General features: G+C 55.5%; 3 protein-coding genes across 7 annotated transcripts; 2 read left to right on the top strand and 1 right to left on the bottom strand.

Moving 5' to 3' along the window:
• The first annotated feature begins 648 nt into the window (after window positions 1-648).
• Window positions 649-8,874, top strand: SPRED3 (sprouty related EVH1 domain containing 3). Of its 3 annotated transcripts, none has more exons than XM_045532110.1 (5): window positions 649-902; window positions 2,061-2,229; window positions 2,325-2,401; window positions 4,378-4,518; window positions 5,202-8,874. In XM_045532110.1, the coding sequence occupies exons 1-5, from the start codon at window positions 726-728 to the stop codon at window positions 5,865-5,867; spliced, it is 1,230 nt and encodes a 409-aa protein (XP_045388066.1). In that variant the 5' UTR covers window positions 649-725; the 3' UTR covers window positions 5,868-8,874. The 3 variants fall into 3 exon arrangements, with proteins under 3 accessions (XP_045388066.1, XP_045388064.1, XP_045388065.1); XM_045532108.1 differs by lacking the exon at window positions 649-902 and adding an exon at window positions 986-1,320; XM_045532109.1 differs by lacking the exons at window positions 649-902; window positions 2,061-2,229; window positions 2,325-2,401 and adding an exon at window positions 4,201-4,214.
• Window positions 8,875-11,017: 2,143 nt separating this feature from the next.
• FAM98C (family with sequence similarity 98 member C) lies at window positions 11,018-14,403 on the top strand. Of its 3 annotated transcripts, XM_045532105.1 has the most exons (8): window positions 11,019-11,109; window positions 11,231-11,379; window positions 11,454-11,588; window positions 11,918-12,123; window positions 12,378-12,455; window positions 12,546-12,662; window positions 13,002-13,169; window positions 14,059-14,403. In XM_045532105.1, exons 1-8 carry the CDS (start codon window positions 11,045-11,047, stop codon window positions 14,200-14,202), a joined length of 1,062 nt encoding a protein of 353 aa, XP_045388061.1. In that variant the 5' UTR covers window positions 11,019-11,044; the 3' UTR covers window positions 14,203-14,403. The 3 variants fall into 3 exon arrangements, with proteins under 3 accessions (XP_045388063.1, XP_045388061.1, XP_045388062.1); XM_045532106.1 differs by lacking the exon at window positions 11,454-11,588; XM_045532107.1 differs by lacking the exons at window positions 12,378-12,455; window positions 12,546-12,662 and having other exon boundaries at window positions 11,018-11,109.
• RASGRP4 (RAS guanyl releasing protein 4) lies at window positions 14,370-27,582 on the bottom strand. Its single transcript, XM_045532103.1, has 17 exons — window positions 27,436-27,582; window positions 25,022-25,206; window positions 24,722-24,827; window positions 24,533-24,595; window positions 23,789-23,920; window positions 23,521-23,674; window positions 22,288-22,461; window positions 21,155-21,271; window positions 20,070-20,345; window positions 18,495-18,575; window positions 18,303-18,407; window positions 18,041-18,159; window positions 17,790-17,934; window positions 16,650-16,686; window positions 16,412-16,546; window positions 16,182-16,294; window positions 14,370-15,714 (listed from the first exon to the last, which is right to left on the bottom strand). The coding sequence occupies exons 1-17, from the start codon at window positions 27,456-27,458 to the stop codon at window positions 15,658-15,660; spliced, it is 2,022 nt and encodes a 673-aa protein (XP_045388059.1). The 5' UTR covers window positions 27,459-27,582; the 3' UTR covers window positions 14,370-15,657.
• Between the last annotated feature and the right edge of the window lie 231 nt (window positions 27,583-27,813).

Genomic DNA, 27,813 nt, shown 5'->3' with positions numbered 1-27,813 from the left:
GGCCTGAGGGAGCAGCCTTGATTTTTGTGAATGAAATGCTCTCTGGATGTGTCTTCGGTCGCCGGTTTCTGACTTCCTCTGCCTCCATCTCCCTCTCGGCCTCTCTTTCTGGCCATTTCTGGTTCTCTCCCCGTTCGCTGCCTATCTCCCGTTGCTGGGTGACTCAGTGAGCTTTGCATCCGGTCTCATTCATAAATCCGGGAAGGGGTGGGGGGGAAAGAGCCTGGGTTTCTCACCCAGCCTGTGGCCTGGACGACAGGGTGCGGAGGCAGTGTTGGGGGGACTGGAGCTCAGTTGATGGGCCCAGAGAAAATACATATGCGCAGGCACCCAGCTGTGAGGGGGAACGCTGGGTGGGGCCGTGGGTATGTGCTGAGCGAGAAGGAGACAGGGTTGATAGGGGATGCACAGGAGGGGGAGGGGAAGTGGAAAACCAAGGCTATGGGGGTGGGGATGGAAAGATGGGGGAAAGGTGGGTATGGAGAGAAAAGGTAGACACAGAAAAGAAGGTAGACATAGGGGAAGAGAGATGGCATAAGCAAGAAAGTAGCTGTGGGGGAGAGGGTGGACATGGGGGAGAAGGTGTGTATTGGTAGCTTAGGGTGCAGTGAATCTAGATGTGAGAGATGAAGATGGAGGGGAGATAAGGGTTGGGGAAACATTCAGTGGGAGAGCAGGACTTGAGTTCACTGACTGTCATCCCTGTCCCCCCTCCCTCCAGGTACATGGTGCGGGTCCGAGCTGTGGTGATGGCCCGAGATGACTCCAGTGGGGGCTGGCTGCCTGTGGGGGGCGGGGGCCTCAGCCAGGTGAGCGTATGTCGGGTCCGAGGGGCCAGGCCCGAGGGGGGGGCCCGCCAGGGGCACTACGTCATCCACGGGGAGCGCCTCCGGGACCAGAAAGTGAGCCACCCTGGGGTGTGGGGGTAGGGCGGGGCCCTGGGGAGGCAGGGGAAGGGGGCTGGGCGTGCAGAGGAGAGGTCAGGTTGTCTCCCAGCCTCGGAATCAAGCTGGGGTGTGGGATGGAGTTTGGAAGTGAGTATCTGTCCGATGGATAAGAGTTGGGAATTTCAGGAATATTTGGGATACTAAGCAGGGCCTGTCCACTGCCCTCTCCTGCTGGACTGTCACAGCAGCCTCCTGCCTGGGCCCCCTGCCCTGCTCTTGCTGCTCCCCTCCAACCCCAGTCTGTTCCACAGGGGCACTGCTAACACCCGACTCAGATCGTGCCCCTCCTCTGCTCAGAACCCTCCCGCGGCTCCACCTTGCTCAGAGATCCTCACCGCGAGGCCCTACACCAGCTGGCCCCTGTCTGCCCTAAGTATATGGAAGCATTTGGCGGGGGTCCATTTGGAAGTGTCAGTTGACAATCCTATATGTGGGTTCATCAGGAATAATGAGACTGTCTGGTGCAATTTGGAAGGATAATGTTGAAGTTTCAACTGGGGATGTAGTAGAAAGATTTGAATTGTTTGAAAAGGCTTGAGGGAAGGACTGTATTTCAGAACAGGAGTTGGTAGAAGGATGTGGGGGGATTTGAAATGGTGAGAAAAAATCTAGCCCTAGGCAAGGATTTGAGGGAACATCCAAGGTGGGGACTAGCAACTGAAGGGGAGCCTGTGGAAGTTTAATAAGAATATTTTGGGGTGCAGTTTCAAAAGATTATAGGGGCATCAGAAGGGGATTAACAGTAATATTGTGAGATGTCCAATAAAGTTTGGGGAGTACTATTGAGTCAAAAGGGGGGATGTTGGGTTATTGGAAAAGGGTTAACAGATTTTTGAGGAATTTGATAAGGTTTGAGTTTCCTACTGGGTTATCAGGGGAGGGTATTAGAAAAAGGTAGTCACCAAGGAATCAACTGGGGAAAATATTGGAGTATCAGAGGTGTGCTTAATAAAATTGGTTGTGCTGGAGTGTCAGTCAGGGTTCTGGGGTGCACCTAGGATTGGAAAATGAGGTTTGTGGGATGCTGCAGTAGGAAGAGGGTTTGGGGGCAGAAGGGAAATCACATGCATGGCTGGGTAGGGGAATCTGACTCTGCCCTCTCCTGCCCCTTAGACGACCTTGGAGTGTACCCTGAGGCCAGGCTTGGTGTACAACAAGGTGAACCCCATCTTCCACCACTGGAGCCTGGGTGAATGCAAATTTGGGCTGACGTTTCAGAGTCCTGCAGAGGCCGATGAGTTCCAGAAGAGCCTGCTGGCAGCACTGGCTGCGCTGGGTCGAGGTGAGTGGCACAGGTGGTGGCATTGGGGGCTGTGGGGTGGGGGGAGCAGAAGCTGGGCCCAGGGAACTCACTCTCTGCCTCTCTCCGCCCCCTAGGCTCACTCACTCCCTCCTCTTCCTCCTCCTCCTCCTCCCCTTCCCAGGACACCGCAGAGACACCCTGCCCTCTGACGGTGAGTCTCCAGGATGCTTCTCTGTTGGGAGGGCAGGGGTTTTGTTCCTATTCCACAAAATTGGGCCCAAACTGTTAGTGCCAATTCAATCCCAGTTATTCTAGTTTTTCTGTCCTGCCATGATTCACACATTGATTCCAGGGTACTTATTGAACACCTTCTGCGTAGCAGGCAGTGTTTTAGGCATGCAGGATACATCAATGAACAAAAAGTCCCTTTCCTTGTGGAGCTTCTATTCTAAAGTGGAAAGGAAACAATTAAAAAAAAAAGATAAATGATAAAAATGAATAAATATCAAAAGTAAATGCATGAACAAATTAATGACAACTCCATGCTTCCAGTTACTCAGGCTACAAACCTTGGGGTCATCCTTGACTCCTCATTTCTTATGCTTCTCATCTAATCTGTCAGCCAGTGTTGGTTCTACTTTCAAAACGATAAGAATGTGCTTCCAACCTGGTACCATCCAATCTCATCTCCCACTGGACCATCTCAACAGCCTCTGACTGTCACCTGTCTCCCTCCTGTCCCCTAGTGTCTTCCCCACATGCAGCCAGAGGGATCCTATTGATGGCTGAATCTGATCATGCCCCTCTCCCACTTAGCACTCTCCCAGGGCTCCTGCTCAGGGTAAAGGACAAAGTCCTCATGGTGGCATGTATGATCCCGTGCCACCATCTGGCCCTGTGTTATTCTCCTGCTCACTCACTGTGCTCCATCCACATCGGCCTCTTCTCTCCTACTCCAATAGGGCAGGCACATCCTGTCTCAGGGCCTTTGTACTGGCTGCTGTCTGGAACACCCTTCCCCAGATTTCCACAAGGCTTCTTCTCTTATTTCTTTCAGGGCTTCACACAAATATCACCTTCTTAGTGAGGCTGTCTGTGGGTAATCTATTTAAAATTGCAATCTACCAATGCCCGTTGTCTGGTTCTAATTTTTCCCCATCTTCTAAGATATTTTCCTCATTTCCTTTCTGAAAAGACTGTTTTCTTATCTATTAGTTTATGGTCCATTTCCCATGCTAGAATGTCAGCGCCAGGAGGGCAAGGATCGTTTGTTGGTTTCTTGCTGCAACTCCAGTGTCTGAAACAGTGCCTGGCACACAGTAAATATGTGTTGAATAAATGGAATGAATGAATGCACAGAATGCTGGGTGCAATTTGGCACTTGGTGGCAACAGTGGGAGTTGCTGAGAACACCTGGAGGAACAAAACTGAGTCTCTGGGCAGAAAGAGGAGGAATTCCAGGGTAGTAGGAGGTGGAGGCAGGCCGCACAGTCCGGCGGACAGTTCCCATCTGCTGAGCCCGCACTCAGGAAAGGTGCTGTGCTCTCCACGCTCCATCTTGAATGTGCACAATGGCTGCGGGAGTCTGGCACGTCGTGGGCACTCAATGAATGTATACTGATGATGGTGAACAGATGAGGTAGGAATTATGCCCAAGTTACAGAAAGGAAACTGAGGGTCTGAGAATGATGTTTCAGCTAGTGTCAGGACGGAGCCCGGTTTGGATGGGATGGTGAGTGCTCCGGGTGGGGGAACTGCCCCAGTGAAGGTGTGGTGGCAGGAATGAGGCAGGAGGCAGCTGGCTGGCCAAGGGAGAGGGGTTCTGGGAAGGCAGACGATTTGATGCTCTGTAGGGTGGTGAGCTGAGCAGATAAGAAGAGGGGTCTTGTAATAGCAGTAACCATTTCCAGCTTTTCCTGTACTTCTGGCACGTGTGTGCCCTGTGCAGTGGGTCCTAACCACATCCTTATGAATAGGTACTGCTATGATCCCCATTTTACAGAGGAGGAAACAGGCTCAAAGAGGTGAGCTCACTTGCCGGAGGTCACATAACCAGTCAGTGGCAGACCCGGGTTGGAACCCAGGCCTGCCTGGCCGCAGAGCCCTCGCTCTCGATGGGAGGGGGTCTGTGTGAGGGCGTCGGCCTGTGCCGGGGGTCCCCGCGCTGAGGCCGCCAATCTCCCCCAGTCCCACGTGGACAGCGACTCCTCCTCCAGTCACAGCCGCCAGGAGACGCCTCCCACCACCGCGGCCCCCATCGTCACGATGGAGTCTGCTTCTGGCTTCGGGCCGGCCATGTCCCCCCAGCGTCGCCGCTCCTCGGCTCAGGTGCGACCTCTGCCCCCCAGCGGCAGTCTGAAGTCTGGGCTCGGGGTGGAATGAGGCTGGGCGCTGGGGTCCTGAAGGGGGCGGGAGCCGAGGCCCAGTGGGGGTGAGAAATACAGATCCCAGGGGATGACTGACCTGTCTTCTGAGCTGGGAAGCGGGGACCATAGGGACAGATAAGGAGGTGTGGGGAACTAGGGAGAATCTTGGAGGCCTGGGCTTCTCGGAGGATTGGGGGGCTTCCTGTGTCTCCTGCGCCCTTGGAGCTTTGGAGGCGTTCTGAATTCCAGAGAAGTTTGGGGAATGGTTTGGACAATTCTCCTAGTATATCGGAGGATGCTGGTCCTCGTGGAAGTAGTCCTTCAGACTGCTTAATTCAGGAGGGCCGGGTCCGGGCTGGAAAGGCTCAGTGCCTAAGGGGATAAAAGGAACCCAGGGACTGGACTCCCGCGTCCTGAGGGAGAAGGTGGCTGGGGTCCAGAACTCCTGGATCTGAAGGTAGGAGGGACTGGCAACTGGGACTCCTGGATCTTGAGTGAGGACTGGGAACCTTAAGCCACTGGGTCCTTAAGGTGTGGGCTAGAGGACAGATCCTTGGGTCTTCTGAGACTGGCGTGGGTTCTGGTATGTGGTGGGGCAGTCACAGACCCCCGCTAACCTGATCTCCTTGTCCTTTCGTCCCCCAGAGCTACCCTCCGCTTCTACCGTTCACGGGGATTCCGGACCCCTCCGAGCCCCTGGCCGGGGCCGGAGGCCCGGGCTGGGGCGGCCGTGGCTACGAGGATTACCGGCGCTCTGGGCCGCCGGCTCCCCTTGCCCTGTCCACCTGCGTCGTGCGCTTCGCCAAGACCGGCGCGTTGAGGGGCGCAGCCCTGGGGCCCCCAGCGGCACTACCTGTCCCTCTGACCGATGCTGCACCTCCAGCGCCCCCGGCTCGCCCGCCCCCGGGCCCGGGCCCAGGCCCTGCGCCGGCCAAGGCCTCCCCGGAGGCGGAGGAGGCTGCGCGCTGCGTGCATTGCCGCGCGCTGTTCCGCCGCCGAGCAGACGGGCGTGGTGGCCGCTGCGCCGAGGCCCCGGACCCGGGTCGCATACTGGTGCGCCGTCTCAGCTGCCTGTGGTGCGCGGAGAGCTTGCTCTACCACTGCCTGTCGGACGCCGAGGGCGACTTCTCGGACCCGTGCGCCTGCGAGCCAGGCCACCCGCGCCCAGCCGCGCGCTGGGCTGCGCTGGCCGCGCTCTCCCTGGCCGTGCCCTGCCTCTGCTGCTATGCGCCCCTGCGCGCGTGCCACTGGGTCGCAGCGAGATGTGGCTGTGCCGGCTGCGGGGGTCGCCACGAGGAGGCTACACGGTGAGGACGGCCTGGAGGGTCCCGTAGCCAGACCGAGGACCCAAAATGGAGGGTCCAGGACCCCGGACTCCATTTGGACCTAAAACCCAAACCTAGGCACATCCGGAACTTGGAGCTTGCGTTTGGATTGAGAGATCCCAGACTTGGAACCTGGACCCCAAACCTAGGACTGAGAGACCCCAGACCCAGCTTCATTGGGATGTCTGTCCAAGAGGTCCCGGGCATCCTGAGTTCTGGCGTTCCCCCGTCTCGCCGCCCCCCACCCCCCAGGAGGCTCCAGGCATCCCCAGACTGTACGTCAGAAGAGCCAGGAGCACACAGATCCCTGAGAGACACAGGACCCTGAACCCTAACTTCATGTTCAAGTTACCAACTCAGATCCTGGTCACGCCTGGCACCATGATCCTCAGATTACGACCCCAGAATTAGGAGTTGCCAATACCTAACCCTGCCTGTATCCAATTACTCCCAGATCTTGAGACCATAGGACCCAGAATTACCCCCAGCTGGTCCCTGAACGTTCCCCTAAGACCTGGTGCACCCTCATCTCAGATGTTTTTGTAGCCCTACAAGTTCTGAGACATCAAACCCTCCTGGGTTTGAGATTTCATTATGTTCTGGAATCGCCAGATACTGGCTCCAAGTCTACTCGCTACTGAGTGCCCACAGACCCCCAAGACCTAGCCTCAGGTTCAGAAACACTGAGGTCTAAAATGTCCAGGTAACCCCCAGATGTCCTAGGACCCCAGACTCTTGGGATGCACTGAGTCCTTGTATACGCTCAAATATGAGATGTTCTCTGCCCAAAATGACTTGGGAGACCCACCCCAGAGCCCCCCAGATCCAGATATTGGACACCAAAATGCTCTGGGAGCCAGGGACCAAAGACCTTTGTAGACCCACCCCTCCCAAACCAGTGTTCTCAGGAGTCTTGGATTTCATACATAGGACTCTGAGGTGCCTGGTATCCTCAAGGTGTTTCGACTGAAGGCCACCAACACCTCAGGGCCCAAGATACTGGTCTCACATCCTCAAATAGCCCTCTTCCAGTCCACTTTGGTCCTTGATTTTGAGACCCAAAATGTCCTGGAATCTTTGGCTTCCTTCTTCCCACAGATCCCCAATTCCTTAAAAGCTGGGGTTCCAGCTCCCAGAGGATGGGTTGGTCATGGTAACTTAGACCTCTGACCCCTTGGCCCTCAGCCCTTGAGTGACCCCAAGGTGCTTTAGGAGTGCTGAATCCAAGACCCCAAGGTGCCATTGACGCCCCCAGATGCAGGATTCAAGCCCTCACAACGTTGGGATTGTTCCTGATCCAAGACCTTGGTCCCTCCGTACCAGAGACATTCAGATTTGAGGTGCCCCAGGACCCCAGCACTCTCAAACCCCAGATTTCTTTGACTCAAACCTCTCTAGCCTGATGAAGCCCTCCAGATGCCTCTATCCCTGATTCCCCAGGCCTCTTGTGTGCATCCCCTGAGACCTGCCACCCCTTGAATCCTGTGTCTGTAGGCCCCTGAGACCACAAGGTCCCAGACTCTTGAATTCTGGTCCCCAGGACCTCAGCCCAAGCCTCTCAGCCATCCTCAGAGTTACCCCTTTATCCACTATTTTTAACTCATATTCCTAGATTTTAGAACACCTGGGAGTTCCCCCACTCCCACCTCTAGGACCCATCATTGCCACAGATAATTGTGCAGGCTGTTCACTAAGCAAGGCAACAGCCAGGGGTTGAGTGGGGCTGGAACTCACAAGCTGGGCCCTCAGCAAGAGGCTGCACAACTGCTCCTCTTGGGCTAGCTATGGCTCTGCTCAGACCCCCCTTTCCCCCACCGCTCCCCAGTCCCCAGCCTTGCAGACCCTCCTCCACGCCCAACCTTGAGCCCTAGCCCTGGTCCAAGTCCCTCCTTTTATGTTCTGCCTCCCCATTAACCCCTTCTCTTCCATCTCCGAGGGGGATGTTGCTGCAGAAAGTTTGAGAGCCTGTTTCATGGCTCTCTTCTGGGCAAGGGGATGCCACACTCTCTTTCCTCTAAGTGGAATGGGACTTCTTAGGTGTATTCCCCTAAGTGGAATAGGAATGTACCTAAGGTCTGGTGTCCTGTATTGGGGGAGGGGTTCAAAGTCTTGGAGCAAGACAGTCTCAACGTTTGGGCTTGGGACCTGCATCTGGTCCCCAAGCATTTGGAAATGTGCACTTCCCTTTCTTCATTACCCAGACTTGGATGGCCTGGCAGGGGTTCAAGGGATAGGTTTTTCTGTCACTTCTTTTAAATTATTAACTATTTATTACATCCGGAACCTGTGAGATTCAGCTCTCCCAACCAGACCCTGGGATGGGTGAGAGAAAAGGGGGTGGGGTGTCCCTCCCATCCCCACTCTGCCCAGCTCTCATCACTGTCAGACCCACCAGAGCTGAGGGTGGAGGGACTGGGGGCTGGGGCAGCCTGGGTCCCCCTCCCCCTCTCTGTGCCTCGGTCTCCCCCCTTCCGTGGTGGGCGGGGGGAAGCTCCATTCTTAACCTACCTCGTTTTGGGGAGGGGTGGGACGGGGGTGCCAGAGTGCTGTATGGTGCTGTGGGATGCAGATGAAGCAGTGGGGGCTGGGGAAAGATTCCCCGGCACCACCTCCCAGCAGCACCTCTCCCAGGTCTCCCAGTCCTGCTCCCTGCTGGTACCCACCTCTGATCCATGATTACCCTCCATTGCCCCCAGATCTGGGGTACATGGAGGGTTGACCCTGGGACCCAGGAAGACCTCAGACCCTGGAGCATCCAGGCCCAATTTCCCAGCTGCTTACCCCTCAGATTGGATGCTTGGTCCCCAGACTTGGGGGAGGCACCCCAACATTTATCTTCCTGATCTTGATTCCAAGCCAGTCTGTGACCTCACTATTGTCAATGTCAGTGCAGGCTGAAATGGTGGGGGAGGATGGGGGCCAAAGACCCAGCCTTGTCATCAGGGGAGGGGGGCATGAGATCTGCTCCAAGAAATGTCTGTGACAAAGTCTCAGCCTGTGTTATTTATTTGTAGTGGCATGCCCCATCCACTCACCTTTCTGAACTGCCAGTCTTCTGCCTAAATTCTTGTTTCCCCTCCACATCCTTTAGTCCTGAGCAGACCCTCCAGCTGAGTTTTATAGTCCCTCAACAAGCACATATATTGAACACCCATCCTGTGCCAAGCTGTGTTGTAGGCACTGGAATAAAGCAGTGAGCAGAACACACAAAAATCGCTTCCCACAGAGAGCTTATCAATTTTATGGTGGGGGACACAATAAGTTAATGACTTAATATGCTAGAAATGATATAAACTATGAAGAAAAAATAAAGTGGAGATGGGGGATACAGGCAGTTTTGGCCAGAGTGGTCAGGTTAGGCCTTACACAGAACTGGCAGTTGAATAAAGCCCTGAAGGAGGTGAGGGAGTCCTGTGGATGTCTGCAGGGAAGAGCATTCCAAGGAAAGGGAACAGCCAGTGCAAGGCGCTGAGGCAGAAGTGTGTCCGGGAAGTCTGAGGAACATTGAGGAAGCTAGAGTGTCTGGCAAGGAGAAAGCAAGGAGAGTACTAGGAGATGACAGGGCAGATATGTGGGTCCTTGCAAGCCATTGTATGCACTTTGGTTTTTACCCTGAGGGAGATGGAGCCACAGGAAGTCTCCAAGCATGGGAGGGATGTGGCCTGATTCAGGTGTTCTCTGTTGCATGTGGGCAACAGATGGACTGGGGGTTATGTGGTGGGGGGGGGGGCAGGCTGATGGGGATGAGGCTGCTGTGACCATCCAGGACAATTCAATGGTGGACAGGACCAGAGTGAGTGCAGGGGAGTGGGGAGAAGTCAGCAGATACTGGCTCTATTTTGAAGGTAGAGTCCACAGATTTATATATGGGGTTTGCTGTAAGGAGAGGAGTCAAGGTTATAAGTCCAAGTTTTTGGACTGAGCATTTTTTTTTTTACATAGCTCCCAACAGTCTTTGAACCTGAGCAATTTTAAATGTTTTATTGAGGTCAACAAATGGTCCCTTTGAGTGCCCTGCCTTGGAGTAATCAGGGCTCTGGAGATACCCTATTAAAGGTAGGCTCTGCCCCTGAGGAACAAACTCTGGCCCTCGGTTCTTCCCGGAGGCTCCCAGTCCACTCCCCCGCCCAGCAGAATTATCTAGGAGCTGCTAGAAACCGGGATAGAGTAAGGAAGAGATTAGATCTGGAACCATTATTAACAACAGCAATAAAAGCAGCAGCAATAATAGAAGAAATAGGTTCAGTGGTTAAAGAACATGGAATTTGGAATTAGCTCTTTGAGTCCTGGTACCACCATTCTGTAACTTATCCTCTCTGAGCCTCAGTTTGCTCCTCTGTAAAATAGGGATAAGATACTTTAACCCAATAGCACACACTAACTGCTTAATATGTTAGTTGTTATTAATTGAGTACCCTCTTTATGTCTGCTAAGCACTTTTTACATACAGGACTCTAATCCTCACAAACAACTCTTAAGAGGTAGGTACTGTTATTATCTTCATTATACAGATGGGAAACAAGCTGGCAGGAACACAGAGCTGATGAGTAGGGGAGTCAAACTCTAACCCTTGTTTGCCTGACTGCTAGGGTGCTATCCCTTAATAACTGTGGCGTATTCTACCTGCTCACTCCAAGGCCTAACGGGCACATTGAGCTCGATGTCGGGCCTAGCTCTGGTGGGGAGTGGGTGTGAGGGGTGAGCCGGGATTCCTGGGTCCCTAACATAATTCCAACCCTACGGCAGAAAAGAGGAAGCGAGTTTCTGGATTTAGGGCAGAGTTGGGTGAACAACTCTCTGCTTTAAGAGCAGAAGCAACTGAGGGAAGCTGAAGAAAAGGAAACAGAAGTTGCTTTTATGTCGCCATGGTACCGACACCCGGTAGCTTGTGACAGCTGGGACCTGAGCGCACGCTCTGGAATTTACAGCGCCAGGGGGCGTTCCCAGACCCCTGACAGGTTATCCGAAGGGGGGTGCTGGAGGGCGTGGGGCGGGTTCTGCCTCCTCCTGCGCCAATTGGAGTCCGAAGCCCCCCTTGCGAGAAGAGGCTGATTGGTCGGTGCCGCTACAATGCGCACGGGGGCCGGGTGCGCGCGGCGCTCCAGGGGCGGGGCCTACCGCCGGCCGGCAGGGGGCGCGCACCGGCGCAGAGGAGACGCTTTCATGGAAGGGGCGGAAGCGGGAGCGCGGGAGGGGGCCGCGGTGGCCCGGGACCTGCTGGCTCTGGGGTAAGAGGGCGTGCGGTGTCGCTGGTGGGTGCAGGAAGGGCAGGTTTGCCCTCAGGACGCGGACGGGCGGGGATTCTCGCTGACCTCCCCGACCCTTCCCACGGCCTCGGCCCCGCCGCAGGTATGGGGGTTGCCCGGGGGCGGCGTCGCGGGGCACCTCGTGCCCAGACTTCAGGGCTCTATGCGGACGGCTGGCGGCGGAGCTGGCGGCTCTGGGCGCCCTGGAGCAGCAACCAGAGGAGGGCGCTGAGGTGCTGAACGCCGGCGACGGTACGTACGGGGCAGGAGAGTCGGAGGGATGGAGCCGCGGGTTCCGCCGCGCCCTGACGTCCTGCCCGCTGCAGGCCCAGACGCAGAGGAGGAATTTCTGCGACAGTTGGCTGGCCTGCTGCGGGCGTTGCACTGCCCGGATCGCGCGCTCTGCGGCGGAGACGGCGCGGCCGCGCTACGCGAGCCCGACGCGGGCCTGCGCCTGCTGCGTGAGCCGGGGGCTGGCCTGGGATGCCGTAGTGGGAGAGCCGAGGTTCCAGGAGGGCGGGGTCGGAATTTTAGGGCGGGCATAGGGCTCTGAGATGGGCGGGGCTAGAAGTTTTGTGGGCGGATCTGGTAGCTCAAGTGGGTTGGGCTAGGAGGCGGGCAGATGGGCAGGAGTCAAATTCCCAGGAGGGGACAGGATCTCGAGGTGGGGCTTATTCTGGAGGTGGAGCCAGGGTTCCAGGTGGGCAGGAGTAAAAGGCCCTGTGGCTTTTTGATTATGGTGGATGGAGTAGCAACCCTTGATTGCACCGCTCCCTTTTCCTACTTTTAGGTTTTCTTTGCTCGGAGCTCCAGGCTGCCCGCCTATTGCGCCTGCACCCCTCGCTGGATCCCAGCCCTGTGTCTTCCCCTGGGGAAGGGGCAGAAGAGGGAGCTGGCATGGTCTGGGAACTGAGTCTTACTCTCCAAGCCCTGGGACTCCCCAGACCTACACCCGGAACCCCTGCCAGCCAGCTGCTGCAGGAATTGCATGCTAAGGTGAGAGTTGGAGCCCCTTCCCCACCCGGGCTATTCCACTTTCCTTGGATGCGGGGCCATGGAGCCTCTCTCCAAAGCAGTGTGGCAGGAGTGCCCCAGCCACAGGCATGTTTTGCTAGAACTGCGAGTGCCATTCTTGTTTCCATTGCCTAGCCCTGAGGGGCATGGAGAACTGGGGTCCACAGGGAACTGGGGTCTACAAGGAATCCATCTTGTTTCTACCCCAGTTGGCCTATGACTTCTTCTCCCATCAGATCTCAGAACTGCTGCCTTCCTTGCCCTCAGAGTCCATGCAGCCTCTCCTCAGTCATGCGCTAGATGCACCCAGATGGGTAAGACTGTGTGGCTGTATGTGAACAGTGTCCTCATCCAGAGATGGGAATGAGAGGGACCACTGGCATGACTAAGACTTTTTCTCCCAGGAAGCATTGGCGTCTCTGTCCCAAAGCCTGAGAGATCAGTACTGCTCCCGCCGCTGCCTCCTTCTCAAGCGCCTTGATCTCACGACATCTGCTTTCCACTGGAGTGATCGGGCAGAGGTGGGGGCAGAGGACCTTGGCAGCAGCAGGGAAGCCCAGTTGTGGGGGCTACATCTGCAGGGAGGAGGAATAAGGGCCAGAAATTATTACCCTCTTGGAGGTTCTGAGGCTTAGGCAATTTTACAATCTTGTGCGTTTGGGGGCTTCTAGAATCTCAGGGCTCCCAGGGCATTGTAGAATTCCCAGCTGTACACTGGGAGTGTCTTCAGAGCCATTGCCCTTCTTTAGACATGTCGGCAGTGAGGCCCTGAGTGAGGAAGGGATGCATCCAAGATGACAGATTTCACCTGGGGAGGGCTCTTGGGCACCTTCTCCATGCCACCTCTTCCCCCCCACCAGGCCCAAGGAGAGGCCATGAAGGCAGTGCTGATCCCAATTCGAGAGGTTCTGACCCCAGAATCAGATGTCTCCATTGCACATGTCCTGGCTGCCCGAGCCGACCTGTCTCGTCTTGTCCCAGCCACCAGCGTGGCTGCCCGCCGAGGGACCTGCTGTGCTATCAACAAGGTGGGCACCTGGGGTGAGGAAGGGCCCTGGCATCCTTGGCCTTCAAATTGGCCCTTCAGCCTTTGCCCCGGTCCAAGCTTGTCCTCTCCCACCTGTGTTCGTGACCTCTGGACTCACCACCTCTAATCCAGCCACTTGACTTGGCAGCTAGAAGGACCTTTCTCACACAAAATTCTGACCTTGTACCTTGTACTTCCGTAGCTCAGAACCCTTCCACAGTTCCCCAGTGACTTGAAAACAAAGTCCAGCTATCTACTGAGCCCTGTCCACCTGTCCACCTTAGCCTTAAAATCCTTCCCCACAACCTCGCCCTATCTGTTGTATTATTTGTTTTTTAAAAACCATTTTAAAAAAACAGAAATACCCTTGTTTAAATGATTAGGTATCTAGCCTCATACCTCTCTAAATAGTCTTATATAACATGTGAATGCATATTAGGGAGGAAAGTCTAGCACAGCAAAAAGTAAGGCAAACTATAAGAAAAAAGTGATTTACTTTAAGGAAATATAGTAAGTATCATAGTAAGTATATTACAGGCGGTGCCCAAATGATGGATATTTAGAAGAAAACATTAGTTTGCTAGAAATGTTATACAAAGCACCATATATGAAATAGACAAAGTTGGGGCACCCTTGTTAATGCTGGGTGGGGACTTGGACCTCTGCCGTCACCCTCCCCTTCATTTCCCTCTTGCTGAGGCCCTTGGAACCCAGTTTGGAAGCTTTATTCTTGTATCTTCTGCCAATTCAGTCCCCTGTCCTCCAGCCACTATACCTAAATAGTCAACAGTGGCCCTTCCTTCTTCAGACTCATGCTGTTCCCTTTGCTTTGTGGCCCCCTTGTCCAAGATTTTATTTTTCTCTGAAATTCAAGTCTAATCACCTCTCAGGTGCTTATGGGCAACGTGCCAGACCGGGGGGGCCGCCCAAATGAGCTGGAGGCTCCCATGCCCAGCTGGCGAGACCGGCGAGATGACGGGGGTGGGCAGAAGCCGGGCCGCCAGTATCGGGGCCGCAAGAAGAAGAAGAAGTGAAGTGGGACCGCTGGCAGGGGGCTCTCCTCCGCCAGATGCTAATGCCAGTGGTAAGCCCTGGGGAGTCGGTTTGAGGCTTTCCCTTGGTACTTGGCACCAAAGCCCCCCATCCCCTGTTCCTGAGGCCCCTAATGTCCTAGCCCCATCCACTGCTCAACACCAAGAACTGAGTTTTCTGAAAAATAAATTTAATTTATGACAGCCATAGGACCTATCTCTGCAGGGCCAGGTTGGGGTGCTTCGGTCTGGGGGCGTGTGGGTCTCTGCTCCCTGGGTCTGGACAGGCCCCTGTGGCTCTAACCTGCAAAGTCCTTTGCTCTTCAGCAGTACATCTGTCCCTTCCTGTGGGTTGGGGGAAGGGTATATTCAGGCATTGGACGAATGTTTGTCTGGTGTCCACACTCGCCAGCCGTGTTCTAGGCACCAGCGACACAGCAGGGAAAGACACAGACAGAAATCTCTGCTGTCCTGGAGCTGACATTCCTGGTGAGGAAAGGCAGACATTGAAAAGGGGACCGGGTAAGATGTCTAGTTTGTCAGATGGGGAAAGTTCTGTGAAAATAAAGCAGGGAGGCAGGATGGGGACTGTGGGAGGACTGTGACTTTGAGTATGGTCAGGGAAGCTTCACGAAGGGGCCATTTGAGCAAAGTCCCAAAGGGGGAGCCAGGTGGGCCTCGGGAAGAGCATTCCAGGCAGAGGGAACAGCCAGTGCAAAGGCCCTGAGGTAGCAGTATTTTGGGCATGTTCAGGAAACATCAAAACCAGCGTAACTGAAGTAGGGTGAGTAAGGAGGTGAGGGCTGGGGGGTGAGGTCAGAGAGGTGTTGAGGCGGATTGTGTGGGGCTTTGTGGGCCACAGTGAGGACTCTGGCTTTTACCCTGATGAGAGGAGCCATAGGAGGGCTCTGAGCAGAGGAGGGCTGTGATCTGACTTAGGGGTTTGCAGGCTCCTGTTCCATCCCCCTCTCAGCCTTCTCTCCCGTCTCTGGAAGCCCAGAGTCTGGAACTACCTGCTCTGTCCTTGCCCCCTCCTGACTCCTGGTCAGTGTAGCATATTGGTCAGGAGCTTCAGTTTTAGAGGCTGACAGAAGACCTGGGTTTGAGTCCTGCCTCCAATCCTTGGCATCTCTGCCACCTTGGGCCAGCAGCTTAACCTCCCCGAGCCTTAGTCTCCTCATATGTGAAATAGAAGTTTAGGGAGGTGGTGAGACGATCCCTGAATCTAAATATAACCAACACAGAGCTACACAGATACTCAATGCAGGAAGAGGGAAGTATGATTAGTACCCTCTGTGATGCAAGAGAAGAAAATAGCTTTCAGGGTAAGAGACGATGGACATGTCACCAAAGACAGTGTGAACAGGGAGGGAGCAGTGCCTTTGGGGGCCCTGCTGGAGGCTGAGGGCAGGACTTGGGACTGACTGGGGGAAGGGATAGAGGAGACTGAAGTGATGTCTAAGAATCCAGCTTGGAGGACAAGGTGGATGATGGGGCCATCTCTGGGCAGGGGACCTGGAAGGAGAAAGACACCAGGTGATTCGGGAAACATACGATATCTAGAAGACATTTCACCACTAAGAGCTTTGCCTCACCCAGACTGTGGTAAATGGATGAATGAATGTCCCCTGGGACTCAGTTTTTAATCTAATCTGAGAGTCTATGCCCTTGAATAGCAGAATTTATGCCACTGACATTAATTGTAGTTTCCGATATACTTGGCCTTATTGTTGCCATCTTAGTGGTTTTTTTCTCCCTAAATCCTCTTTTCTCTTCTACTAGTGGTTAACCATTTTTCCCCAACACATTAAAATCTGTATTTTTCCATCAGCATTAAAAATGAACTAGTACCTATATCCTCCCACCCTAGCAATAGAAGATCTTATGCATATTTTTACTTTTCTGTTGTTCCATCTGGTTTCCCCAGCAAAGTGACCTGTCTCCCCTGTATCCAGCTGGGGTAGGGAGCAGTTCCTTCTCACCATCTCTGATTCCCTGGAAGGGAGTGGGGCCTCTGTCTGGGTCCAAGCATGGCGAAGGCGGCACCCGGTCTCAGGTTCCAGGGATAGTGTGTCGGAGAGATTTTCCTCAGAGCCTGTTTGTGGAGTGATGCATGGAAGGGATATGGGTATAATGGGAAAGGCCTCATGACCTTGGACTTAATCCACGTCCACCAGGTTCCTCCCCGGGACTGCTCTGCTCTGGGTCTTACCACAGCTGGCAGGGGGACTTGGTGTGGGCGGGACTGGGGCTCCTGGGGGACCCACATCGCTCTTGGCCCCTGGCCTCCTCTTACACTCCACCTTCACTTGGTCTCTGCAGTGTTTGTGGCAACACAGCCCACAGTCTGGAGGAAGGCAATGGTTAATGGCCAGAGGCCCAGTCCGTGCCCTCCATTCTTCCAGCCTACAAGTGGAGTATTCCCTCCCACTCACCGATGCCCCACTCACCCCGACAGCGGTAGCCTTGCTTGGTGACACCCCAGAGCTGGGAAGAGAAAGCAGAATAGGTTACCCAGCCTAGGGGAGGGAGGGCTATGGATTGGAAGAGAGGGTGTGGAAGTACGGAAGCTACCCAGGTTCTGAAAATTCTCAAGGCTCGAGATTTAACTGGAATTAAAGGAATTAAAGTATCTCAAGTTTGGGGAATCATCTAGGATATTAGAATTAGGGGAAATTAGGAGTTAATGTAAATTCATGGTGAGGCATGGTGCTCACACCTGTAAACCCAGCATTTAGGGAGGCTGAGGCAGGAGGATCCCTTGAGGTCAGGAGTTCAAGACTAGTCAGGGCAATATAGCGAGACCTCATCTCTACAAAAAAAATTTTAAAACTAGCCGGGCATGGTGGCGTGCCTGTAGTCCCAGCTACTCAGGAGGCTGAAGTGGGAGGATTGCTTGAACCCAGGAGTTCAGGGCTACAATGGGCTGATTGTGCCACTGCACTCCAGCCTGGGTGACAGTGAGACTGTCTCTAAAAAAGAATTAAAATAGAAAAAAAAAATGTAAATTTTACAGGCAGGGATTGTGTCTGTTGTGTTCCTGCTGTATCCCCAGAGCTTCGAACCGCCGGGCACAAAGGAGGTGCTCAGTAAATATTTAGTGAGTGAACAAATGAATTTGGGCAGTAACCCAAGGTTTGTGAATTAGGCTTGGTTTGGAGACTGAGAGATTTGTCCATTACCCAGAGTTTGAGGATACCTTGAATTTCGAATTTATCCAGGGTTTGAATGGTCTGGAGTCTAGAGATTTGGAGACTGATTCTGTCTGGACATAATCTACCCAGGTTTGTAGATTATCCAGAGTTTCGGAGATTATCCACAGTTTGGCAACTGTCTGGGGTGGAGACGGTCTGGGATTTGGGGATTATCTGGAATTTGGGCTTATCTAGAGTTTGGAGACTATCCAGGATGTAGGCGTGTCTGGTTTAGGGTAATATGAAATGTGGGGATTATCTGAGGCTGGAGAATTTTCTGGAGTCTGGGGACTGTGCCCCAGGGCGGGGCTGGTTTTCTGATCCCGGCCGCCCATGAGGAATTGGGGCTTTCCAGGGGCGGGGGGCCCGGGGGCAGTAACAGGGCAGAGTACTCACGAAGCCACTGCAGCTGTCACAGAAGGTGGGCTTGCGGAGGGTGACCTCATGGAAGGTGTGCAGGAAGGCCAGGCCCAGCTTGGAGCAGATGGCGCTGGCCCGGAGCAGGTACCCTGTCAGCTCCTCTCTGCTGAAGGAGCCTCTCCTGGGGGAGAGACGGAGCCTCAGCATGCCCAGCCCCTACCTCCCCCAGGCCCGGGCGTCCAGGCAACCCCCGTGTCCTTGTCTTCGGGGGACCCAGGACTGCTTACCCCTGGCGGGGAGGTGGGTGAAGCCCATGGCAGGCGAAGGGGAAGTTGCCCGAGAGCCGCTCGAAGTCCTCCTGAGAGATGGTTCCTCGGCCTTCAGGGTCATAATTCTTGAATACGGACTTGGGAGCAGCGTGGGGAGGCAGAATGCGGCCCAGTCAGCAAGGTGTGAACCCCACGGCCTCAGAGCCCCCTCTGCAGATGCAGGGCCATGCAGGTGTCTCCCTCCTGGCCCCCCGCAGCCAGGCCACTGTCCCCTCCTTACCTCCACCAGCTGCTCCACGTGCCGACCCAGGGTGACCCTGTCCGGCTTGGGTGTCACACCAGGGGCCCACTCTACCACCAGAGGTGCTTTGAAGGGGGAGGGTGGCTGGGGCAGGGACAGAGGGGCACAGTTAGCGCATAGGCTTGGGCAGTGGAGGGGGAGGAGGGTCAGAGGTCAGGGGTCAGGTCTCACCAGACTCTTCGGACAGCGGGGCTCCCGGGCGTAAGAAAGCTCGTAGATCTCATCCTCCGTGTAGAAGAGATCCAAGGAAAGCTGGGCGCCGGCAGGGGCGGTACAGTCTTTGTCTCCGTCCTGCCTGCAGCCCGCGTCCCAGCCTGGACCGCCGCTCTCCGTCTTCTTCCCAAAGCCCCTTTTCTCTGGAGACCCCTAAGATCTCTCCCACCACACCCCCCTCACACTCCACACGGTTCCTTCCCCCCTCTAGAAATGCCATCTTCTTGCTGAGGTCTTTTTTGGTCTCCCTATTTAAAAATCACACCCCTGTCATTTGTCCATTGTTTTCCCTACAGCACTTATGGGCCAAGAGTGGCTGTTTCCTCACTTTGTTTCATTGGCCGTTGTCCCCACTGGAATGTCAGCCCCACCAGAACAGCCATTGTTTTTCTGACTTGCCCACTGCGGTGTCCCCAGCAGCGGAGAGTGCCAGGCTCACAGCAGGTGCTCAAGAAACATTTGGGCTGATGATGGCCTTTTAGAAGCAGCAGAGCAGAGGGCCTTAAGCACCCCTCATCCTAGGGCAGGGCCAGCTTCACAGGCCAGAGACCCGTGCAGAAGCGCCCCCCCACCCTTGCCTGAATGCCCTGCTGTCATCATCTTGAAATTTTTAATAACTTTGAACAAAGAGGCCTATGTTTTCATTTTGCACTGGACCCTGCCAATCATGTAGCTGGTTCTGTCATAGCAAATCAACTTTCCAGTTTTAAACTACATGGCCCTTAGCATCCCAGACTCGATTCAAAAACTGAGGGAAAGTGTAGCCACATCCCGCACTCACGGTCCTAGGCCACAGTGCAGGAGTTAACATACGTTGACAAGCCGGCTCGGAGGCTGGCCTGCCTGGATTCACATCCTGGTTTTACTGCTGCGGGACAGTGGACAAGTGACTTCGCCTCCCAGGGCCTCAGTTTCCCAATCCATAGAATGGGTACGATAAGGGTCCTTGCCTATAGGTTTGTAAGGTAGAATGAGGTGATCTGTGGAGAGGGTTTTTTTTTTTTTTTTAACATAGTGCCTGGGACATAGTAAATGATTGATAACAGTTACTAGCTTTTGGCTTAGATTCCTGGATAGGTCAAAGCTTGGAGGTTTGGACTATTGGCATGAGAAGCTCAGAAGCTTGGAGTTCAGGAGTGTGAAAGCCCCAGACAATCCCAGAGCTCAGATCAATGGATACTTGAGTTGCTGGGGGGATCAGGGGCATCACTTACACAGCGCTCACTGTGCTCTGGATACTGTTAGAAGTACTTTATATGAATTATATTATTGGTTGATTCTCCTCAACCATCCTCCAAAGTGGGTCGTATTATTATTCCCATTTTGCAGATAAGGAAACTGAGGCCAATGGGTGAAGTGACTTGCCCAAGATCACATAGCTAGAATAAAACCTAGAAGCTCTGGCTTCAGAGCCTGTGTGCTCCAAGCATGATTCCACGCTGGTCCTGCAGACGCTCACCCGCCCAGAACCCTAAATCTCAGTCTCCTCGCTCAGCCCCTGGGAGCCCAGCCTGGGCAGGGCAGCCAGCTCACCGTGAGCAGATGCAGCAGGTCCTCATTGGCACTGCAGGGCGGCTGCTGCCCCTGGAGGGCTGCCAGCTCCTGCAGCCGCAGGTAGAGGCTGTTCAGCTTGGGTAGGTGCAGGCGGCCATCAGGCAACCTGTCAGGCTGTGCCTCATGCAGGGACACCAGGTCCTTGAGGTGCACACCCAGCACTGGCAGCCGGAAGCCGGTGCAGCCAGCCCAGGCGCGGCGGTAGCGGGCGTAGTTGTTGTGGGAGGCGAGGAGCTCAGTCAGTTCCAGCAGGGCCTGCGTGGAGGGACATGTCATGGGGGCATGTTATCGGGAGGGCAGTTCTGTTCCCTGAGCCCCCTGGAGGGGAGTGTCCTAGCGGCCTCCTGTGTGGGCTCCAGACCCCCAGGGGCCCAGTGGTGTTTGGGACACCACCTGAGTCCCTCCATATCCCACATTGGTCTCAGCATCTTCCCCAAACTGCTCTTCCTCTTGGGTCCCCATCTCAGAGAGGCCCCACCATCCCCCATTCGCCAGGCTAGAGCGATTTCTCAAAAACCTGAGAAATCGTGCATGTGTCATCACTCCTAGACCTTCCCTAGCTCCCCATTGCCCTTTGGGTAAAGTCCAAGCACCTTAGCCCTGCTGGCGAGGCTCAACGGGATCTTCCCCTGGGCATCTCCAGCCTACCTTCCTGCCACTTCCTGGCCTCAGCCATATGCCAGATTCAGGAATGACTCACTCTTCTCAGACACCTCCCAGGACATCTCCAACCCATGCTCCTCCCTTGGGTGGCACACATGTTGGCATCTTTGGGTGTGTGTCTTAGCCCCCCATCTGGACTGCAAGTTCTGTTAGCATCTGCCTCCCTCACAGCCCTGCTCAGGACCAGGCACACTGAGAGTGGAGAGGGGTCAGCCTGTGGGCGGATGGATGACACGGGGGAAGAGCGCAGACAGAGCCCGGAGGTCTGCAGGGTTTGGAGGAGCAAGTCCTCGGGCGGTTCCAGGGCTCCTGGGCAGGGATGGGCAGGGGCTGGGGAATTTAAGGGTGGGGGTTCAGGTCAGCTGACCACTTGGACTTTGGGGAGGGCAGTGGGGGTTCACCTTGGTGCTGTCAGGGCTCAGGTGGGTGTGGGAGTCCTTGAGTCTGGAGATGGCACTATGACACAAGCCGCCTGTGACCGCCATCAGGGTGTTGAAATTCTGCAGCTGGTGGAGACTCTAGGAAGGGAGGCGGTGCACAGAGATGGCAGGTTTTGTAGGACAGGCAAGTCGGAAGTTCAGATGAGAACATCCCTGGTGACTTGGGGTCCAAGGCGTGTGCAGCAGTGGCCCAGTGTGGGCATCAGAAAGGTGAGAGAAGGTGCGTGTGTCCAGCAGGAGTGGGCCACAAGCAGGCATGTAGGTCTCACAGGGGTGTCAGACTGTTATCTGGGGCGGGGGGTGGGGCTGGTCGGGCAGGTGATAGGCTAATGGGAGGTTAGAAATGTGGGAAACAGGTGAGTATGGGAGGTGGACAGATTTGGGGAATACACAGGTGTGTGTCAGACAGGTGTCAGGCGCCTGGGGGTCAGACTGCTCTGAGAGTCAGACAGGTGAGGAGAGACAAGAAGGAGGGGGCTCTGGGCAGGAGTTGGGAACCAGGCAGAGGTGAGTGGGGCCAGAGAGATAGGCAAGGCTCAGACAGATGCGAGACAGCTGTAGGCCTAGGAGCTGGCAGGAGGAAGCGGAGCGAGGGAAGCGCCAGGGGAGGGCGTGGTCTGCGTGGAAATGCACAAGGGGGTGCGGCCACGTGAGGGCCGAGGGCTTCCCTTTTCCCCAGAAGGGAGGGAGGGTATCCGGAGGGGGGAGGGGAGGGGGGAGGGGAGGGAGGAGCGGGCGTGATGGGGAGGGGTGCGGTCACTGTGAAGGGGGCGCTGGGGCCTGGGGCGGGAAGGCTCGGTGGAGGCAAAGGTGGGGCACCGGAGGGACGCTTTCCTTGCCCTGGGGATAGAATATTTGGGCATAGGTCTTGGGAGACCTGGCCAGGAGGGACTTCGTTAACTGCCACCTCTAGGGCCAAAGAGGGGGGCCAACGCAGATTGGATGCGGTGATGTCAAGCCCAAGGAAGAAGTTACAGTCCGGGCTTAGAAGACCCCGACTGTGGCCTCGGGGGCGGGGCCGGGAGAAGCGTGACGTCATCGCCGGGAGGGCGGGGCTGGCACCCGAAAGCCGGCGGGAGGCAGGCGGGCTTTACCTGTGCCACCTGAATGAACTTGTCCAGCACCTGCGCGCGCTGTGCGGGTCCGGGACGGCTGAGCACCATGACCTGCACCCAGCGGGACACGCTGTTGCTGAGGCCTACGGAACCCTCCAGGGCCGGGCAGCCCCGCACCGAGCCGTGCAAAACGTAGCTTCGCAGGTCTTGAGGCTGGGGGCGAGGTGGGCGTCAGGGTGGGCAGTGGTGCTCAGGCTCAGCCCCTCACACGCCATCCTCCAAGCAGTCACGACACTATTTTGAGCACTTTATTATATTAACTAATTTAATCCTCATAACTCTAAGAGGTGAGTACTGCTATTGTTATTCCCATTTTAGAGATGAGGCAATTGAGGCACAGAGAGGACAAGTAATTTGCTCAGGGTCACACAGGTATGCATCTGTATTCTCTTACTGTATACCTGACTGGTATACAATCAGCAAAAGGGAGGATGGAGAAGAGGATTGAAATCAACTTCTATTTGTTCTACTCAAAGAGTATATATTCCACACGCACTTCCACTGAACCACGTATGTTTGTATATTTACATACATACACACACGATCAGGAAATTTCCACAGTGAGGAACCAGATCCCCATCTTCCCTTGAAACTATGACATCAAGATGGCAAAAGCTAACACATATATACTGAAGCACATGAAATTGACATCTGGGTAGGTAAAATATGGAAATTTCAAATGGTTTCACCATCTAGATAGCATTTGCTCTGGACCAGGCACTGTTCCTATGAGGCATGAACTGTTAATATCCCCTTTTTACAGATGAGGAAACTGAGGCATGGTGAATTTAAATGCTTCCTGAATAAATGAATAAGTGATCAAATATTCTGAGCACTTACTAAGTGCCAGGCACTGCAATGAGCATTTTAACATAGAGTTATTCGTTTAATTCCCCAATCATCCAATGAAGTCGTATGACCTCCATTTTACAAATGAGTCCCAGAGAGGTTGAGAAACTAGTTCAAAGTGACACAGGTAAGAAGGGGCTGATGGGATTTGAACCCAGGGGCTCTGTGCTTAGCCAGCTTAATTCATTTTCTTAGACCATCTAGCACCTGGGTTTGACAGTTTAAGAGTCTGAGATCCCTGTTTGGGTGCCCATGCAGGGGTCCTCTCAGTCCTGCCTGGCCCCCCCACCAGGCCCCACCCCACCCCACATCTGTCCTCTGCTTGGGGCGAGGCAGGGCGGGGAGGGGAGGGGAGGTCCTCACCGTGATAGCCTGGAAGGACCGGAACTCCAGGTAAGTGAGGTGCTGAGCCAGCTCCCCCGCCTCCAAGTGGTCGAAAAGCAGGGACACTTTGCACTTTTTGCCCAGGCCTGGGCTGCTCATGGGGGGCGGGGGCCCGGGGCCACCAGGGCTCAGGCTGGGGGCCGAGAGGGACAGAGTATTGGAGTGGCTCCAAGCTGAGGGTTTTGGGGGTGTGGAGGGAGATGGCAGAATGGGGTAGAGCAGGGGAGGGGGCTTGGTGCTGACTCACTGGTTGGAAGAATCTCCCAGGCTCCTCTGGGCCAAGTTGCCCTCCTGGGCTACAGTGGCCCAGAAACGACCTATGACTTCTTCTAGCTGGGGCTCGTGGTGCACCGCCTCTGGGTGTTGAGTGAGCCAGTACCTGAGAGTGGTTTAGCAATGGTGAGATGAACTGGGGGTGAGGTCTCTACAAGGGGTCCCTTGGGCTGAGGAATCTCTAGGTGCTGGGCTAGGGGTCTCTAACTGTGTGCAGGGGGTCTGTGGAAGGTGAGGGTTTGTTTGGAGGGGCACCCGATGGGGGAGATCTCTGGAATAGGATGGAGGTCTCTTAAAACAGGCTGGGGGGATCTCTCGGAAGTGGGCCTGATGGGAAGCAGGATAGTGGGGGGGGGGGTCTCAGGAACTAGACTGGGGACTCCTGGTGTGAAATTTTGAGAGGGACAGGGTGAGGAAGTCTGAGGATTAGGCTGGGGCATGTGGGGGCGCAATACAGGGATCAGAGCTGGAGGCCTTTGGAAACCAGCTGGGAGAACATCCATGGGATCTGGCTGGGGGTCTCTGGGAAGTGGGGGTTCTAAGGAATAGAACTGGGAGGGTCTTAGGAACCAAGCCAGAGGTGTCTCAGAAGTGGGATTTTGGGGAGTGGGGGTGGGTCTGTGGGAACTGGGCTGGGGAGTCTCTGAGAGATATTTTTTGGGGGGTAGCAGGATGGGAGTCTTGGGTCATGGGAGTAGAAACCTTGGCCCCGCCCTACCTGACCAGGTGACAGATCTGCAGCCGCCTCAGCTCCTGTGTGTCCTCTGCAGCCTTCTGGTACTTGAGTCTGGTCAAGGCTCTGTTATCCAGCATCCCAGACCTGCCTGCTCACCCTGTCCCCATCTCCCAGGCTCTCACGTCCCCACCCTCCACCCTCTGCCCACAGGTCACGGTCCTGGGAGGATATAAGGTCAGCAGACGCTCAGCAAGGTTGGCGGAAGGCAGTACCCAGCTGTGCATGGCCAGCACCATGTTAAGAATGTGGTCCCCATGGCGCAGGCTGCCAGTGGAGTCTAAGGGTGGGAGAAGGGGGACCCTGTGTCAGAATGGCCCCTGGGCAATGGACAGCACAGCCTCCAGAGCTGGTTGGACTGCCTGGTTCCACACACCCCTGCTCCCATTTTATACCCCCAAAACCTGAGGCCGAGAGAAGTGGGTGCCTGGCCTGGTGTTGGGACCAAGAGGCTGCGGGGAGGTGGACACTCACCGAAGGACTGGATGCATTTCTCCAGCATCTCCTCCTCACTGCAGCCGCCCTCGCTCAGCATGCCCAGATTCATGGAGGCCATGACCTTGCTGATTTCCCGGGGGGTGGGGCATGTCTTGTGGCGGCGGGCTTGTCGGGGCCGGCCCCGTGCCCCTGTCTTCCCCGTGCATTCCTGGTGGGACTTCCTGTGGGTACCGGCCACCCCAAATCATGGGAGCCCCTTTGGGCAGACCCCCAGAATGCCTCTTCACCCCAATGCCCCAAGGTACCCTGGGAGAAGCTTCCTAAAGGCAAAGCCCCAGGGTTACTCCTGACCTACCATGGATTTAGGGGAGAAGCCCCCAGGAACATTCCAGATCTCCCAGGGATAATCAGAAGAACCCTTTCCTACAAGTAAACTCCCAGGGTTACTCCTGCTCCCTTCAGGGCATTAGAGGAAAAGGTCCTGAAGACCACTGTGAATTCCCCAGGGAATCACAGGAGAAGACCCTCCAACCCCTGGGACTGCTAAGGACCCTCCAGGTAATCGTGAGAACTTCCTCCTGCAGGCACTGCCCCCAAATTCCTCTTGACTGTTTGGTCCCAAGGCATCATGGAAGACACTTCCTGTTGGCAGATCCCCGGGATTACCCCTGACCTCCCAGGGGATCATGGCAGACCCCTGGGATCACTTCTCTGCCCCAGGGGAAGCCCAGGAGGCTCTGCCTTCAGGCTGACTCCTCAGAATTCCCCTTTGGTCTCTGACACCTGCCCTGCAACCCCCCAGCCTCCTGAGATCAGGCTCCTGCACACAGACCCCTGGGAGTCCCTCTCCCCTTCTCCCCACCTTCACCCCTACTAAGGAGACAGCATCCCCCAAGCTAGCCCTTCGGCAGGACCTGGAGTCTTAGCCTAGATTAGGACCCTGGAGAGGAAATGCCAGTGCAAAGTGGCCTCCCCAGGGCTCCTCACAGCTGGGGGTCCCTGGGGCTAAGGTGGCTTCAAGGAAAGTTTAAAAATAACCCTCACTCTGCCCTGCCCGGTGGCTCTCTGAGGCTATTGTTCCAGTTGGGGAAAGACAGTAATGGAGAAAAGGGAGGGTGGGAGGCAGGAGGGAGCAGAATCCCAGCTCCAGACAAAGCTGCTGGCTGTGTGACTTTGTGATAGTCAATTTCTCTGGGCCTCAGTTTCCTCGTAGGAAAACTCATGGACCTTCCTCAAAAGTGCTCAGTAATGGACTTGGTTCACCCAGGCTATTAGGTGACCAGAGTGGGAGAGTTGAACTTGAGGAGCAGAGGGAGAAAGCGATCAGGCAGACCAGAGCCAGGCCTGCAGCATGGGGTGGCGGGACCGCGGCACACCCTAAGGGCCCAGTACATTGGCATTGAATACTGTTGAATAAGCCCGGCTTTACTGAGTGCTGACTGTGTGCCAGGCCGAGGGGGCGCTCCATCTAGATCGTGGTTCCCACACCATGGTCCTCAGCCAGTACCAACAGCATCACCGGGGAACTTGATGTAAATACGAATTCTCAGACCCTACCCCAAACCACAAAATCAAAAACTTTAGGGGCAAGTCCAGTAACCTGAGTTTTACGAGCCCTCCAGGTGGTTCTGATACAAGCTCAAGTTTGAGAACCACTGGTCTAGACTGTCTTGCTGAGCACTTACAGGCCCCTCCGAGGTAGGGTCTGTGATTATTCTATTGACAGAAACAGACACAGAGCAGTTGAGTGACTTACCTAAGGTCACACAGCCAGGAAATGAGGCAGCCAGGACTCCACCACTAAACTGCTGAGCATTATGGGGAAGGGATCCCTTTGCACATCGGAGTCATGCTGGCGGAGGCTGGAGGAGCTACCCAGGCTGGGGAGCCCACCACCACCCACCCCTGCGGGGACAGAGGGCAAGCTTGCCTGGGAGACAGAAACTCATTCCAGAACCTGCTGGCACAGCCAGCCGCTAGGCCCCTCTCTGCAGACCGGCAGCCCCGGTAGTGTCTGGAGCTGTCAGGGTGGTTTACGAGGCAGGGGAGCCGCCTAGCCCTGCGTCACACTCCCCTCTCCTGGGGCAGGGCCCTGCAGGAGGCCGCAGTTGCCAGTCCAGAGGACACGACTGTGATGGGGAGCCAGGAAGACCCCAGGGAGGACAGGGACATTCAGCAGAGGGAGCCAGGGTCGGGGGAGCTAGGGTGGCAAGGAGAAGCTCAAACTCCAGAGAGAGAGAAAGGACAAGGTACACAGATGCTCCAATGCACGCAGTGCAGCCCCAGCTGGCTCTGGCCTCCCTGAAGCATCCTGCCACCTGGCACCCCCGTGCTGTCTCCTAGAGGAGCCAGCCCTCCTACCCCCTCGTCAGTATCTCCCCAGCCTGCCCTCGCAGTGGGAGGCCCAAGGGCTTAGGGTGCTCCCAGGCTGCTGGGGAGGGTCCTCTCACCTCTTGCTGTCTTTCCTGTTCATGTTTCCTGGGGGGACGAGGGTGGGGGTCTTGCAGAGATCGTGGCTCAGCTCCTCCCCCCTTGCCAAGGCTCCAGCTTCTCAGCCCCTAGGGAGCTGGGGCCTCCTCGGTGCTTGGGAAGGAAAGAGGAACTGCCCCTCCCCACCCACCCCCAGGCCAGGGGGAAGGAAGAGGCTGGGGAGAGACCAGAGGCCCCCACCCCCACTCGGGGATCCCTTCGGGCTGAGGTTTCCGGTGCTGCTGGCCCCCACCCCCTGGCCCAGCGGGGCTTGCTCTATCTCCCTCATCTTTCTGTCTCAGGACCGTCACAGTCGTACTTCAGTAAAAGCAGGTTTAAAAAAAAAAGTGTGACTAATA

The sequence above is a fragment of the Lemur catta genome, chromosome 19, assembly GCF_020740605.2.
Source record: "Lemur catta isolate mLemCat1 chromosome 19, mLemCat1.pri, whole genome shotgun sequence".
Taxonomy (NCBI): Eukaryota; Metazoa; Chordata; class Mammalia; order Primates; family Lemuridae; genus Lemur; species Lemur catta.
Note: the sequence above shows the minus strand (reverse complement) of the source record. Positions and strands in the feature narration are given on the sequence as shown.

What these genes read in the sequence shown, in the direction of transcription:
- RASGRP4 (XM_045532103.1), bottom strand. Translation starts at nt 27,458, where the DNA reads ATGAACAGGAAAGACAGCAAGAG. An exon ending in ACCTGCTGCATCTGCTCACG is followed by an intron (nt 18,576 to 20,069) that starts GTGAGCTGGCTG and finishes GCCGGCGCCCAG; the next exon opens with CTTTCCTTGGATCTCTTCTA. An exon ending in GTGACAGCTGCAGTGGCTTC is followed by an intron (nt 16,687 to 17,789) that starts GTGAGTACTCTG and finishes TTCTCTTCCCAG; the next exon opens with CTCTGGGGTGTCACCAAGCA.
- SPRED3 (XM_045532110.1), top strand. Translation starts at nt 726, where the DNA reads ATGGTGCGGGTCCGAGCTGTGGTGATGGCCCGAGATGACTCCAGTGGG. An exon ending in AGCGCCTCCGGGACCAGAAA is followed by an intron (nt 903 to 2,060) that starts GTGAGCCACCCT and finishes CCTGCCCCTTAG; the next exon opens with ACGACCTTGGAGTGTACCCT. An exon ending in ACTGGCTGCGCTGGGTCGAG is followed by an intron (nt 2,230 to 2,324) that starts GTGAGTGGCACA and finishes TCCGCCCCCTAG; the next exon opens with GCTCACTCACTCCCTCCTCT.
- FAM98C (XM_045532105.1), top strand. Translation starts at nt 11,045, where the DNA reads ATGGAAGGGGCGGAAGCGGGAGCGCGGGAGGGGGCCGCGGTGGCCCGG. An exon ending in TGCAGGAATTGCATGCTAAG is followed by an intron (nt 12,124 to 12,377) that starts GTGAGAGTTGGA and finishes TTCTCCCATCAG; the next exon opens with ATCTCAGAACTGCTGCCTTC. An exon ending in ACTGGAGTGATCGGGCAGAG is followed by an intron (nt 12,663 to 13,001) that starts GTGGGGGCAGAG and finishes CCCCCCCACCAG; the next exon opens with GCCCAAGGAGAGGCCATGAA.